The sequence below is a fragment of the Ranitomeya imitator genome, chromosome 6, assembly GCF_032444005.1.
Source record: "Ranitomeya imitator isolate aRanImi1 chromosome 6, aRanImi1.pri, whole genome shotgun sequence".
NCBI lineage: Eukaryota > Metazoa > Chordata > Amphibia > Anura > Dendrobatidae > Ranitomeya > Ranitomeya imitator.
The window spans coordinates 397,190,141-397,206,935 of record NC_091287.1 but is presented as its reverse complement, the minus strand read 5'-3'; the positions used below and the strand labels follow the sequence as shown (position 1 = coordinate 397,206,935).

At 40.5% G+C, this 16,795-nt stretch overlaps 1 protein-coding gene across 1 annotated transcript in view; it reads right to left on the bottom strand.

Moving 5' to 3' along the window:
* GREB1L (GREB1 like retinoic acid receptor coactivator) overlaps nucleotides 1–16,795 on the bottom strand; it is a 219,250-nt gene that overhangs the window by 64,211 nt on the left and 138,244 nt on the right. The window contains exons 3-11 of the mRNA XM_069731170.1: nucleotides 6,239–6,398; nucleotides 4,940–5,143; nucleotides 3,416–3,592; nucleotides 2,641–2,817; nucleotides 1,442–1,552; nucleotides 1,043–1,177; nucleotides 834–962; nucleotides 575–691; nucleotides 176–298 (exon numbers count right to left, since the gene is read on the bottom strand). Of these exons, the coding sequence (XP_069587271.1) occupies nucleotides 176–298; nucleotides 575–691; nucleotides 834–962; nucleotides 1,043–1,177; nucleotides 1,442–1,552; nucleotides 2,641–2,817; nucleotides 3,416–3,592; nucleotides 4,940–5,143; nucleotides 6,239–6,395 (1,330 nt within the window). The 5' untranslated portion in view covers nucleotides 6,396–6,398. The remainder of the gene's footprint in view (nucleotides 1–175; nucleotides 299–574; nucleotides 692–833; nucleotides 963–1,042; nucleotides 1,178–1,441; nucleotides 1,553–2,640; nucleotides 2,818–3,415; nucleotides 3,593–4,939; nucleotides 5,144–6,238; nucleotides 6,399–16,795) is intronic.

The following is a 16,795-nucleotide window of genomic DNA, read 5'->3' as shown; positions in this document are numbered from 1 at the left end:
AATAAAGACAATGTAAATTAGGATTATACATGTATACTAATAAATAGTATTACTAATACAAAAATATTATGATTGGCATTTATAATGGTATTAGTAAGAATAGTAATGTTAATTTTACATTTATACAATTCCCCGAAACCCTTCACTGGCTCAAATGTCTTTCTTGGAGACTCACCTATCAATATCACAGGCCGCACACCTGAGATATTCAGCAGATTTTCAGGCACAAATACAGTTTCTTCAGCTGAAATTGGTTGTGGTTGGAAAACGCCAACTAAATTAGGTTGTGGCACAGCAGCTACGGAGTGGGGGGGGAAAAAAAAAATCAGATCTCCGTACATCTATTTGCAGGTATATTGTTACCACCATTTATCTGTGCACCACAACTTGACAATAAAGGTCTCATTTTAGTGGAGTATTGGGGTTTTAAGTTGTTGGTCTTCCATCCACACTTTCCGGTTGATACTTAATGTGTCAGAATATAAAAAGAATATGATCCCCAAAGAAAAACAGGAATGGATTTTTTTCCCATAAGCTTCCCTTTTACTAATGTAAAAAAGTTCTATCATCTGACCTGGTCTTGTAATGGGACGAACAGGAGGTGGAGGAAAAGGCAATACTGGTGCTTGACCGAGGGAGCTAGATGGCCATCCTCTGTGTCTCTTCTTTGGTGGTCCAGAAAAAGTCATCACTGTTGGTGAAGATGAACATTCTTAACTGGATATTAATGTACACACATCAATAAATACACCAATATTTTATTCAGAGAGGCCAGTGCAAAGGATTGATGTAAAAAAAAAAAAATATATATATATATATATATATCTCCATACCGCCATCACCGGCAATGCATCCAGTACTTGGAGAAATTAAGTGAGAGAGTGGCGGAGGTGGTGCCGGATTTATTATGGACACTCTTGCTCCATTCATGGCACAATTCGTGAGATCTGGTGCTTGGATTGCTGGCAGGGATAAATCAATAACCAGTGAACATAAATCAACAAGTTCTGGAATGGCAGCTTCTAAATCTATGAAAACTCACCTGCAGTAAAGACCTTTCCTACTGCGTGGACAGGTAGTGGTAATGGCTTCACAATACCCTTATTTCTGGACAGATCCTGAGGAGTACTTGAATTAATAACAGTAGATGCTTTGACTGAGGCATAAGATTGCATTTCTGAAAGGAAAAAAAAAAAAATCATGACTGAATGAGTGTGTTCTGCAGGTGTCAGGTTGGAGCCTTAGCTACCCTTTAAATTACTTTAGCATATGTAACAACAAAAAAAAAAAAGTAAATGCGAATATTAACTTAAGACAATCCAAAAAAAAAAAAAAAAAACCATTTTAATAAAAAATAATCCAGATATTTGTCCTTTCACATACTTGATTATTGTAGATGTAATAGCATAAGGGAAGGAAGAAAGTAAGGATTGAGGATTACCTGTATGCAAGAATCCAGGCTTGTACCCATTGATGCCTCCATTATCAGAAGTCAGGGGGAGAGAAGTGACCGGCTTTGCAGTTGAACTTGTGAAAGGTCGATTTCGAAGCTCTTAAAAAAAAAAAAAATTATCAAACAACATACACCACATATGTTGGCATATGAATCATAAGCAGTAAAATAGCATCAGGTTTATGTCATATGCTAGTGATAAAGCCAAGATCCCAACTACGACTGATAATAATCTTTATTTTTATATAGCGCCAACATATTCCGCAGCGCTTTACAGTTTGCACATATTATCATCACTGTCCCATATGGGGCTCACAATCTAGAATCCCTATCAGTATGTCTTTGGAATGTGGGAGGAAACCGGAGTACCCGGAGGAAACCCACGCAAATACGGAGGAAACCCACGCAAATACGAGGAGAACATACAATCTCCTTGGGAGACTGATCATTATAACCAAAAGTGGCAAATTGCATGTATGGCACAAAGAACTAAAAAATGCACTACACAAGTAATGTGGACCCAGGTTAAACAAATGTTGCTGCAATTTTTTTTTTTTTAATAAATCTTAGATAACTACTCATTACAAAATTGGCATTTCAGCAGTGATGGCAATGATTTTTCATGTTGCAGCACACGTGCTTGCTTGTTTGACAGATAACAATAGTAGTGTGCCAGAAACAGTGAAAATATTCCATAATTTCTTAAAATTGTATAGCAAAATTGGTTGGAGCAAACAGAATAGCGCCTCCGACAATTTGCTTGTTATTCACAGATTGTACTGAATTTCAATGCAGGGGTTGTCTCTGTATATACGAGACCCATGGAGTCCTCATCCGGCCACTCATTCACCTTGCAGTGGCTGAGAGAATTTAGCATTGCTGTGCAGCCATTGACATGAATGACCATCTACATAATACTCTGTTGATCTGAGTCTGCCAGATTAGAAGCCACTGTTATTGAGCAACTCAGCCCTTCAGTCGTATGAGGGAAGCCCAAGCGGGGAGCCCTTCTATGAGGTCTACAGACCCCAATGGGGAATAAGGGCAAGGATCGTCTTTAAAACCATTCATCCATTCTCTCCGTAACCACAGATTATTTGTAGGAGCTAAGAACAAAAATCAGCAGGCACTGAAAAAAAAAATCAATGAAATAATGCCAATAATAAGGTTCATGTAAAGTGGCTCACCTTTCCAGCAGATAAGTGGTCCTCTGCAGAGTGCTCCTTGGGAGTTCTTCACAATGTAATACCTTAAGTGCTTTTGCTTCTTTGGCTGAGTTGTAAGTTTAAGGTTAATATGATTGGAAAACTCAGTGAAATACCTAAAACCACGCTCTCCGCAGCCGATGCAATTTCCAGAGAAACCTTAAAAAAAAAAAAAAAAAAGATTTGAACAGAGGATTTTCCTTAGCAGAGATAAAGCTACAATGCATTAGGGTGCTTTCAAATGGTGTTTAGTTACACGTGTGTGGGTTTTGACGGTGATTGAGTCATAACCTCGGCAAAAAGGGGATTCGGACATATGCGCTGACTGGGACATAGAAGATAATGGTGAGGGCAGAGCGAACGTGAGCGCTGTCATGCATCACTTTCGGCCGTATACGCCTACTGGAGGCAGATACCCAGAAGCACTCTAGTACGTCTGGATGTCCGCCTCCAGCAAGTGTATACGCTTGAAAATGATGCACGACAGCACAAGTTCACTCGGCACCATTATAGACTATGGCCCCATTGCATACGTCCGAATCCAGATGTGCTGAGAGGGGTGGGAGTCGGACAAGCCCTGACAGGACCCTAGAAAGTTCAACTAAAAACGCAATGTGAAAACATCCTTAGGTGCGGAACTATATCGATAAGCAGGAATAAGTATTTTAGGCAGTTTTTAAACATACTTTTTTCATAGCAGCATTTCATGTGAAAAAGCAGCGGTAGTGCAGCAGTAAAGCTTTCAAAAGTCACTTACCTAAAAGTGCATTTTTACCATCATCATCAGGAAGAAACCTTTTATCAACTGCACAGACAAGAATATGTTCTGGAGAGCTCTGAGTCTTTACTCCAACCAAAAGAAAGCCAGGAGGAACCTCAATTTGCTCTTTACTCAGTGACGCCAACCGTATATCCTTCCCTGCTTGGCAGAATCCTGCAGTACATTACATTAACGTAACATTACATTAATCCCACTACTGGAACATACCTACTGCGCACTCCCTGCCAGGGTCTGGGGAGGCAACATTAACTGACCTCCAATGAAACCAGCTGTACACTAGGTAGGATAAAAGCCCTCATTGCAGGATAATCACAGATTGAAAAAGCAAATAAACTGCAAACGTACTGTCTATAGTAATTTAAGAACTTGAGAATAACCAATTTACACGAATCGACCAATTAGTTACTTGTTTGCAAATTGGTGATAATTTAATAGCTAGATCACAAATAGAAGAATATTGAGATGTGCTAATAACTATATGTAATATTTTGTTTTATGTGTTCATATGCTGGCAATGTTATCGGCAGAACAGGCCCGGTAACAGGACAAAGATGCCGAGAACCATGATTGTTGGCGTCTCAAACTTCATTTTCACCAGAAAACGTTTTGCTTGCTTGTCGGGTGAACCATCAGCCTGTTTAGAATGCAAGAGCATAGTGAAACAAGCGAGCATTCTCAAAATGCTTGTTCTCGAAAATCTTGCAGTGTAAATGGACCTTTAGATGGGTGAGGGTTAGACTTATCACCCCCTCTGAACAGTTGTCTTCAGCTCTCCTGCTTAAATGACTCTACACCTTACACCACCATAATTTTAGCAGCGGCTGTGCATGGCATTGCAGCTATATTCTATGCTCAACAAAGCTGCAATAGCCAGAACATCCGCTACTAAAGTACAGTAAGGCATTGTGCAGTATGGAGCAATATAAAGAGCAGAGACCCTACAAACAACTGTTCAGAGGAGTGCCAGGAGTCTGCTCTGTGTACACTGTGCATAGGCAGAAAGCTTCAAATCAGTGAGGGCACGGTTATACAGAGCTCATCAATATGGAGGCCTACATCTCATCAGGTTTTTAGTCCTCTAGTGAGTATCTTGAGAAAACAGTAAGTATATCCAAACTACAGCAAGAAGCACAGTAACTGATGCAAAAACTTTGAGATTGACTTTTAATATATTATTACTTAAGTACAATATACTTCTAAGTAGGTAATGTACATACCCCAACTAATAGTTTAAATAAAGGCAGAAAAGCAAAAAGTACTTTTTTTTTTACAACAGCCTAATGATAAAATGTTAATGGTATATATGACTGAATATACAGGGTTTTCTGATGCGGAGCTCATTCACCACACTAAAGAACCACATCCTTCTGTAGCATTGACGGAATACAGAATGCAGGGATCTCTTCCTTGTGGTGGCCGTCCAAAGCAGGAGCTTTGTATCAGAAAACAATACAGAATTGCTGGATTTTCAGAACTGGAGATAAAACATTTCTCGCTTACCATCTAAAGTACAAGAACCTTCTGGGGCTGGCTTCTGTGCATATGGCAAAGATGGACTACTTGAATCAGACAATTCATCTTCCTCATCATCATCCTCCATTTCACATATGGACTGACTGTTTGAGAAGTCCACGCTGCCATTCTGGGTGTACCTCTGAGTAAAATCCTTCTCAAGTTCTTCAACTTTTGGCTTCACATCAACACCTTATCAAAGACATTGGTTTTAAGACAACTAGAAGCAGACGACAAAAATATTACTTAGGCTACTTTCACACTAGCGTCAGAATCTCCCCATCGCAATGCATCGGGCAGAGATTCCGACGCTAGCGTTTAACGGACTGCACAACGGAGGCAGCGGATGCATTTCTCCGGCGCATCCGCTGCCCCATTGTGAGGTGCGGGGAGGTGGGGGCGGAGTTCCGGCCGCGCATGCGCGGTCGGAAAAAGCGGTCCGTCAGGAGCAAAAAACGTTACATGTAGCGTTTTTTTGCTCCCGACGGTCCGCCAAAGCACGACGCATCCGTCGCACGACGGATGCGACGTGTGGCAATCCGTCGCAATGCGTCGTCAATACAAGTCTATGGGGAAAAAACGCATCCTGCAAGCACTTTTGCAGGATGCGCTTTTTCTGCAAAACGACGCATTGTGACGGATTGCAGAAAACGCTAGTGTGAAAGTAGCCTTAGAAGATCACTTTCAGGAAGTCAACGGGTGGTCCAGTTATACAAAACTGCTGACCCACTTACTAAAGCCAATGTTCCCAAACGCTGTTACCCTGCAGGTTAATAAAGCTGTGTGGCTGCTGTACTGAAAGCCCAGCTACAGGAGGAAATTCACTGTATTCCTCCAGGCAGCCTCCGGCTTTCAACCATAAAGGTGCAGCTTCAGTCACCAATCCATATACAATGAGCGGCGCTTACAAGCATGCAGTGGCACTGATCATCACTTCACTATGTGCCAGGATGTGCCAGTATACTCTGTATGACAGAGGCAGGAATAAAGTGAATTTCCTCCCAGAAGCCAGGCTTTCAGTATGGCGGGCGCTCAGCTTTAGATCGCCATTTACCTACAGATTAACCCCAGATCTGCAGGTTAATAGCATTTGGGGACATGACATGTGCAACTCCAACTTAATTTTTTACATTGCTCAGGTCCTAATAAGAATTTGACTCATTCACAATACTGGGCGGACATCAAAGATGTCTTGTCAACTGTACCACCCAGGATGCATTAGCGTCTGTGCCCTGGATCAGATCAGGCAGGAGACTAGATTTGGACATTTTTTTTTTCAACACTTACCATCTGAAGAGAAAGGAGAGTTTTCAGAATTTAGATAGAGCTGGGAAAATACTGGACGTGGCACCACACTATTACATCTTAAAGAGGCTTCTATGGAATTATGAAGAGCTTCCTCAAACCGGGCAGATTTTAGCTGCCCTGCGTAAGAGTTACCCATGTCCTGTAAGAAGAGAGAAACCAATTTGGCAACTAAATTATTGAGAAAAGATGAAAAAATAACGAATACTATCTATAAACAGCAAAATTTACATAAAAGTACAATTCACATAATGCAAACAAAAAAAAAACAAAACAAGATAATGGAGATAAAAATCTAATTAGCAACTTTATAGCATTTCTAAATTTTGTTTGTGAATATTTTTCTGCCCAATGATGACAGAAGTATTCTAGGAGTGATACCTTTATTGGCCAACTGGTTAGGTATCACTCCTAGAATACTTCGGTCATCATTGGGCAGAAAAATATTCACATCGATTTTTCTGGCTAACACGGTACCACAATACAATTTGTTATTGTACATCTAAATTTTGTTTGCAAGGTTTATCCTAGTATTGGTCAGCACTTTACAATAATTCTCTTCTTTCCTTATGGAGTCCCATCTGTCAAATGTAGGTGGAGGAGGGGAGTTTGCGCCCTTTAATGCAGGGCAGGTGGTCAGCAAAAAAGCCAGGGGACATGTCAAAATAATGAGCAACACCAGGCAAGACAATGAATTGGAGCTAAACAGGACAAACAGATTTGGAAGGTGTGGGGGTGGCACGTGTGATCTGGCGGAGAACATCACGGGGGACATCGAAGCTTAGTCTTCCAATCTATTTGTTGCACAGCTGTTCCCGCATTTCCATAAACTGCATGACTTTTAATGATTTTCTAACATCTCCAGCTGAAAGCCACTTACAAAGACTATTCCCTTCCTGCTACACATTTAATTGTTAAAGTCACTGTATTAATGCAAATTTCAATTAGTAAATTTAAATCTTTAAAAAAAAAAAAAAATCTTTAAACCTCAATTCCAGTTTAATAAAAAAAAAAAAGCAGCTTTCTCAGAAAGAAAGGAGTTATACTTTTATGTGGTACAATACCACTATAATGGATAACTGAGAAATTAAGATTTTAGGATCCGTTTAAGGTTTGAGTTTTTACATTTATTTTTTTTCAAATTATAAGTGCAAGGGTTTACGTTATTTTCAAACACCAATTACCAAAGAAATAAAAGCATCACCTCATCGGATTCACAAATGAATTTAGCTTCTCCAGACAATTATAACTACTAGTAAAATATATTACATATTATAAAAATAAGAACAAAAAACACAAACTGGCACTTTTCAAATAAAGTCTAATTCTATGACCTCGCCATCAAACTTGTTCATCTTTGTGCGCAAACTGTGATATGTCAAATTATTATTATTTTTTTTTTTTTTTTAGGTGAATAATAGCAGTCAAGAATCTCAGAGCAGGATAAAGACTGCAGACAATCTGCACGCAGGATAAAGACTGCAGACAATCTGCACGCCACATCAAATCATAAAGACCAATGTGATCAAGAACGAAGGAAAATAACGTGTACAGACACAAAAGCGCTAAAAGCATTAAAATGGGGTATTCCTATCACCAAGATCCTATCCCAATATGTTGTAAGTGTAATACTAGCAAATGCCTCCAATTAGAAATGTAGTATAGTTCTTCGGATAACCCATGTCATATCCATGAGTATCCATGTTTATGACTACTAACAACTGTCACTATGAGTGGTCGTAACCATGGATACCTAAGGTAAGGCAATGCCCTGCATGGGAAAAACGACATAGCAAATCAGGAGAAATATACTAAATTTCTAATTGAAGATATTTGCTCATATTATTACTACATCTATTTTATATTGAGATAGGATCTAGAAGATGGGGAAACACAACCTATAAAAAAAACACACAAAAAAAAAAAACACATCCTATTAAGAGAACAGACCAAGGGAATGGGTTGACAAGGTAAATATCTGACATTAGAACCAACTCAAATATATAGGCAATCATTTTCGGTATATACATCAAATTGTTCGGAGAAAAAAAAAAAAAAACAGCCAACAGATATTCACGTATCCGACCACTGACCAATTTAATTTCTCAAGCATCATCACAGTTGCTTTTGTTTTTTTTATTCTTCAGTTTTTTTTTATTTTACTATTTTTATTGAAGCATTCTGCTTACCTCCATAATCAATAAAATTAAACATTCTTGAAAGGTTACTTAAGTTTATCACTAAGGAACAGATCCACGAGACATGAATGTTAATTGGAAGGTTTCAGTTTTGAATCAGTCTCTCGGATCCCCCAAACTTGAAGGAGTCAGATGCGCAAATCGGATGAGAACAGGACGTGCGCCAAGACTCTCAGATCTCACTCTCGGATCTCTGAATAGATCCATTCTACGCTATGGGTCCGAGTGCTGTCGGAGGAAAAAAAGCCCTTGGAAGTGTCACATGGATGTATGAATGCAGCCTAGAGTACAGTTATGTATTGAATATGGAGTGGATTTAATGTCAGGAAAATCTATTGTGGATTACGATGCATCTACACCGACCAATATCATGGATGAGCGCTGCTAGGAATGCTCATCTCCCAATAATTGACCTGTGCAAGCAGGCTGGCAATCCACACGAGCGTTTTTTTTGTTTTTTAAACGAAAAAGTAATTTTTCTAATCATTTCTTTTATTTGCTTCTTTTTCAAATACTGTTAGTACTTATTTAAAAATCTGGCATAGTTTTAAGTCTTATTTTAGCAGCAATATGGAAAATTAGGTAAGGGCTCAAACTTTCAAGCACCACTGTATGGGACTTGGGCTCAGGATTGTTGCATTTCACACATGCCAGTTTTTTCGCTAGGAGTCTCTTGTAATTGTTTAGACTGGTTTCACACATCATCTCTCAGTTTAGAGTACGTACCATGATGTACGGACTTGACTCCGGACCTGAACTCAGCTTCAGATATGCCTGTGCGATACTCAGAACATAAAATACAGTTGTGTGAAACCAGCTGAGCTGTTCTCGCCAAGTAGAAAACATGCATCCTAAGGCCACGTTCACATGGTCAGTATTTCACTTCAATTTGTAAGCAAAAAACAGGAGTGGGTGAAAAATGGTGATGTGTTTCTATTATACTCAACCTCTGATTGTTCCAATCCTGATTTTAGCTTACAAATACGGAGGTTAAAACTTACCAAATACTGGAAGCCTCAAAGCGTACATGAACATAGGGGATGGGGGTCGGGAAGAACACCTATTGTGCAAGTTTAAGCAAGTCAACATGGAAATCTGCTAATATGTAACAAGCCACAAAGATTTACCATATAAATCCATGAAGACCGTTATTAATTTTTTTTTATATCCAAAGTAACAGTTTAAACTAGGTATAAGGAGGCAACATTCGGGTAAACAAAGTGAAAAATAGGATTTAGCTCATTATTTTGGTTTGCTTTAGTAATCATCTTGCATTCTGGTAGACAGAATAGCTGTACAGAAAACCATTAGATATGTACGTTTCACTGACGAGTTAACATGCATAGGAGAGTGTCTGCACTTGGAAACGTGTGCATGGAGCCGCCATCACAAAAGACTATTAGTTGCAGTTCGGTTACTCATTCACTAGTTTACTCATGTGCCAGGGATTGCCTAGATAAGGACATGGGTCACAGTGGCACAGACCTCAGTGCTGTACATAATGCACTTTTCTACACAACCTAGTGACAGTGACCCATGACTATGGTCATACATCCAATGGCTATCGACTGAAAGTACCTTCACATTGAGCAACTTTAGAACGATAACGATAGCGATCCGTGACGTTGCAGCGTCCTGGATAGCGATATCGTTGTGTTTGACACGCAGCAGCGATCAGGATCCTGCTGTGACATCGCTGGTCAGAGCTAGAAGGCCAGAACTTTATTTCGTCGCTGGATCACCCGCTGACATTGCTGAATCGGCGTGTGTGACGCCGATCCAGCGATGTCTTCACTTGTAACCAGGGTAAACATCGGGTTACTAAGCGCAGGGCTTAGTAACCCGATATTTACCCTGGTTACCATTGTAAATGTAAAAAAAACCAACAAAAAAAACCACTACATACTTACATTCTGGTGTCTGTCACGTCCCCCGGCGTCAGCATCCCTGCACTGTGTCAGCGCCGGCCGGCCATAAAGCAGGGCACAGCGGTGACGTCACCGCTCTGTTTTACGGCTGGCGCTTACACAGTGCAGGGAAGCTGACGCCGGGGGACGTGACAGACACCGGAATGTAAGTATGTAGCGTTTTTTTTTTTTCATTTACAATGGTAACCAGAGTAAACATCGGGTTACTAAGCGCGGCCCTGCGCTTAGTAACCCGATGTTTACCCTGGTTACCCGGGGACTTCGGCATCGTTGGTCGCTGGAGAGCTGTCTGTTTGACAGCTCTCCAGCGACCAGACAACGACTTAACAGCGACGCTGCAGCGATCGGCATCATTGTCTATATCGCTGCAGCGTCGCTTAATGTGACGGTACCTTAACTTTGATCCTTGTATGATATGGATTACAGTATTTTTGAATCTATATATATGTTGAAAATATTAAGCAAATGACTTTCAATTAAAGATGCACGCCCCAGCAACACTGCAGAACTGGGCCGACTTCTCAGTTGGCTACAGGCTCTATGCTAGGGACGGGCTGCAATGGGGAGGGTGCAGCTGTGTTGGGGGAGAAAATGGCTAGAAGGTTGGAGGAGTGTTTAAACTAGGAATTGGGGGGGAGGGTATTCATTTTATAGGAGAGGAAGATAGTGCAGATAGAGACCTGGGCACAAATAAAGAGGTTGGGGGTGGCGGTGGCATGGGGGGTGGGCTTAGAACAGTTAATAATTTAAGAAAGAATAGAGGTGCAGAGAGATACATAAAATGTATGTTTACTAATGCCAGAAGCCTCTCCAACAAAATGGACGAATTAGAACTAATGTTGTTGAAGCATAATTATGACATGGTGGGGATATCTGAAACATGGCTGGATGAGAGCCATGACTGGGCTGTTAACTTGCAGGACTATAGCCTGTTCAGAAATGACCGTACAGATAAGCGAGGGGGTGGGGTGTGTCTATATGTAAAATCGTCCTTAAAACCCATCCTGCGTGATAATATAGGTGAATTTAATGAAAATGTAGAATCCCTGTGGGTGGAGTTGAGGGGAGGTGGAAAAATAATAAATTACTGATAGGGGTTTGTTATAAATTTCCAAAAATAATGGAAGCAATGGAGAATATCCTCGTAAAGCAAATAGATGAAGCTGCAACTCAAGGAGAAGTCATTATTATGGGGGACTTCAACTACCCTGAAATAGATTGGGGAACAGAAACCTGCAGTTCCAGCAAAGGTAATCGGTTTTTGACAACTATGAGAGACAATTACCTTTCACAACTGGTTCAGGACCCAACAAGAAGGGGGGCACTGCTAGACCTAATATTAACCAACAGGCCAGACCGCATATCAAATATAAGGGTTGGGGGTCACTTGGGTAATAGCGATCACAAAATAATAAGTTTTCATGTATCCTTTAAAAAGATGTGTAATAGAGAGGTTACAAGGACACTAAACTTCAGGAGGGCAAATTTCCAACGGATGAGAGAGGATCTTGGTGCAATTAACTGGGACGATAAACTGAGACACAAAAATACACAAAGAAAATGGGAAACGTTTATTAGCATCCTGGATAGGACCTGTGCACAGTATATACCGTATGGGAATAAACATACTAGAAATAGGAGGAAACCAATATGGCTAAACAGAGCTGTAAGGGGCACAATAAGTGACAAAAAGAAAGCATTTAGAGAATTAAAAGAAGTAGGTAGTGAGGAGGCATTAAATAAACACAAAAAATTAAATAAATTATGTAAAAAGCAAATCAAGGCAGCAAAGATTGAGACAGAGAGACTCATTGCCAGAGAGAGTAAAAATAATCCTAAAATATTCTTTAACTACATAAATAGTAAGAAACTAAAAAATGATAGTGTTGGCCCCCTTAAAAATAGTCTGGGTGAAATGGTGGATGAGGATGAGGAAAAAGCCAATATGCTAAATGACTTTTTCATCAGTATTTACACAAGAAAATCCCATGGCAGACAAAATGACTAGTGATAAAAATTCCCCATTAAATGTCACCTGCTTAACCCAGCAGGAAGTGCGGCGGCGTCTAAAAATCACTTAAATTGACAAATCTCCGGGCCCGAATGGGATACACTCTCGAGTACTGCAGAAATTAAGTACAGTCATCGATAGACCATTATTTTTAATCTTTAAAGACTCCATAATAACAGGGTCTGTACCACAGGACTGGCGTATAGCAAATGTGGTGCCAATATTCAAAAAGGGGACAAAAATTGAACTCGGAAATTATAGGCCAGTAAGCTTAACCTCTACTGTGGGTAAAATCCTGGAGGGCATTCTAAGGGATGCTATACTGGAGTATCTGAAGAGGAATAACCTCATGACCCAGTATCAGCACGGGTTTACTAGGGACCGTTCATGTCAGACTAATTTGATCAGTTTCTATGAAGAGGTAAGTTCCGGATTGGACCAAGGGAACCCAGTGGATGTAGTGTATATGGACTTTTCAAAAGCTTTTGATACGGTGCCACACAAAAGGTTGATACATAAAATGAGAATAATGGGGATAGGGGAAAATATGTGCAAGTGGGTTGAGAGATGGCTCAGGGATAGGAAACAAAGGGTGTTTATTAATGGAGCACACTCGGACTGGGTAGCGGTTAGCAGTGGGGTACCACAGGGGTCAGTATTGGGCCCTCTTCTTTTTAACATATTTATTAATGACCTTGTAGGGGGCATTCAGAGTAGAATTTCAATATTTGCAGATGACACTAAACTCTGCAGGGTAATCAATACAGAGGAGGACAATTTTATATTACAGGAGGATTTATGTAAACTAGAAGCTTGGGCTGATAAATGGCAAATGAGCTTTAATGGGGATAAATGTAAGGTCATGCACTTGGGTAGAAGAAATAAGATAATTATGTGCTTAATTCTAAAACTCTGGGCAAAACCGTCAATGAAAAAGACCTGGGTGTATGGGTGGATGACAAACTCATATTCAGTGGCCAGTGTCAGGCAGCTGCTACAAAGGCAAATAAAATAATGGGATGCATTAAAAGAGGCATAGATGCTCATGAGGAGAACATAATTTTACCTCTATACAAGTCACTAGTTCGACCACACTTAGAATACTGTGCACAGTTCTGGTCTCCGGTGTATAAGAAAGACATAGCTGAACTAGAGCGGGTGCAGAGAAGAGCGACCAAGGTTATTAGAGGACTGGGGGGTCTGCAATACCAAGATAGGTTATTATACTTGGGGCTATTTAGTTTGGAAAAACGAAGACTAAGGGGTGATCTTATGTTAATGTATAAATATATGAGGGGACAGTACAAGGACCTTTCTGATGATCTTTTTAATCATAGACCTGAAACCGGGACTAGGGGGCATCCTCTGCGTTTGGAGGAAAAAAGGTTTAAGCATAATAACAGACGTGGATTCTTTACTGTAAGAGCAGTGAGACTATGGAACTCTCTGCCGTATGATGTTGTAATGAGTGATTCATTACTTAAAATGAAGAGGGGACTGGATACCTTTCTGGAAAAGTATAATGTTACAGGGTATATACACTAGATTCCTTGATAGGGCGTTGATCTAGGGAACTAGTCTGATTGCCGTATGTGGAGTCGGGAAGGAATTTTTTTCCCCAATGTGGTGTTTACTTTTTGCCACCTGGGGTTTTTTTTGCCTTCCTCTGGATCAACATGTTAGGGAATGTTAGGTTAGGCTATGGGTTTAACTAGATGGATTTATAGTCTTCCTTCAACCTTAATAACTATGTAACTATGTAACTATGTAACTTTATCCCACAAATTCTTCTAAATGTGTCCCCAATGTAGTGAAGGTACATTAAATACTTCCAGATTATGGTCTTCTCCAGGTTCCATCACTGCTCAGTTTCTCCTCTGGACCATGTGAGTGCTCATGTTTGCCGGCTCACATACTGTATGAACTGCTGTATGGGCCAGTGATACTACCCCAACGCAATTCTTTGAGTCTGCAAATACTTCAGCTGACCATAAATTTGCAAATCTATTGAAATTTGGCAATATCTGATGTCAAGTCATCATCATGCAAGAAAGTAAGATCAACAAAAATCAGGATCTATCACTAGATGGCAGATAAACAATGCAATGCCAACCATACACATGCAATATTTAAGGGACTAGTCTGAATTAAGATCACGTGATCTAGAGGTGAACAGAACGGAAATGTAAAGCGGGGAAGATGACAATCGTTACAGACATATTTAGAAGCAATTAAAGGATGAAAACTTTCCTGGGAGTGCTTCATGTTAATTTATCTTCAAACATTTTTCCTATTCCACTGATTCACTGATACAGGATTTGTATAATGTATTCTTTACACAATTTTATGTTCAGAGACATAGGGAGAGGATGGACTAGGCTGCTGGTACCACTGCTGGAGCAACTGCATGAGGCAGGTGTTGGTGGGTAGATAGTTTACCACAGATTCCCATTCACTTGAATTTAAATTACTTTTAAACATATGGTCACTTCTCTGGGGTACTTTAGTCTTTTTTTTTTACTTAATCATTTATTTTTTTTATGTGAAAATCATCTTTGCAGCTGCACTTTAACATTTTGAGCTTCTATAGCATGTGTCACAGAGCTGGCCACAGAACGAGGCAAACGTAAATTAGACAGTGAGCTTATTCTAAAGGCAGGGTCTGTACCCCTTATCGGAACATTTTCTAAAAATGTGTTGTAAGTCCAGATGAAGGTTAAACTTTCATGTGGTTATTAAATCAGTCTTGAAAATATTTTAGGCAAGAATTAAAGCAAACCATTGGTACAATTTATTTTGCATAATGGGAGCTGTACATTGAAGAGACTGCCCAATAGTTTACATTTTATTACCAAGTATCTAAAAAGGAGTAAAAACAGTTTGTCTTTTCCAAATATTCAGCGTGGTCAAAAGCCACAATCACGTTGTGAAACAAATGAGCGGTCGATTGTTGGCTCACCTTAACATTCTGGCAATTGTTAAGACCAATAAACAAAACACTTGTTCATCGGATGCAATGAGATATATGCCCGCATAAAAGTCATCAACAGTACACTGTCTTGTGTAAATAGGTGCTAAACGTGCTGCACTGAAGGATCGTATTGGTGCATGTAAGTGTCAAAATAGACAAAAACGATCGGCTTGTACATAGGCTGTTGCTTAAAGAGGTTGTCCACTACTTCTTGACTGATTACCTATCCTCAGGATAGGTCATCAGTGTCTGATCAGCTAGGGTCGGACATCTGGTACAACAGCCGATCAGCTGTTAACAGTATGGGCAGAGGCAGCGGAAAGTACTCCCCCATACAGAGCTGGCAGTCTTCTGGTAGTCGCCACGACAGGCTACTGCACATTTAACTACAATTGATTTGAATAGGAAGCAGCTGTGTAGAACCAAGCCTCGGCCATTACCTGAAAGCAGCCAGCACAGACATCAATAATGGCTGATCATCAGGAGTACTGGGTGTCGGACTCCGCCAGATCGAACATTAAGGACCTATCCGGAGAATAGGTTATCATTCAAACCTTAGTGGACAACTTTAATGGCCCATCTAAAAAAAAAAATAGGACATTGAAGAAAAAAAATAAATTAAAAAATTTGCCTCGTTTGGTCAGCATAAAAAAAGCAGCCATTAACGTTACTATATAAAATTGTCTAAGGGGTACTTCTGTCTTTCTGTCACGGATATTCATTGGTCGCGGCCTCTGACTCATGGAAATCCAAGTCGCTGATTGGTTGTGACAAAACGCCCACGACCAATCAGCGACGGGCACAGTCCGGCGGCAAAATGGACACTCCTTCCTCCCCACAGTCAGTGCCAGCTCCATACTCCCCTCCAGTCAGCCCTCACACAGGGTTAATGGCAGTGTTAATGGACCGCGTTATGGCACAGTGTAACGCACTCCATTAACGCAGCTATTAACCCTGTGTGACCAACTTTTTTACTATTGATTATGCGTATGCAGCATCAATAGTAAAAAGGATCTAATGTTACAAATAATATTAATAAAAAAAACACGTTATTATCACCCTCTGACGTGCGCGGAGTCCTCGGCAGTGCAAACGGCAGGCTCCGGTGCCAAGGATGCTATGCGACTACCTTCCATGACGTCACGGTCATGTGACCGCTATGTCATCACAGGTCCTGCGCTCATACCAAACCTGGGACCGGAAGCTGCCGCGTGCAAAGCACACAGGCGCCAGGACTACAAGGGGCCCCTCGGAAGGTCAGTATGTGTGTATTTTTTATTTTAAGTCTTTTTTAACCTGTTACATACGTGGCTGGGCAATATACTACGTGGCTGGGCAATATACTACGTGGCCGGGCAATATACTACGTGGCCGGGCAATATACTACGTGGACATGCATATTCTAGAATACCCGATGCGTTAGAATCAGGC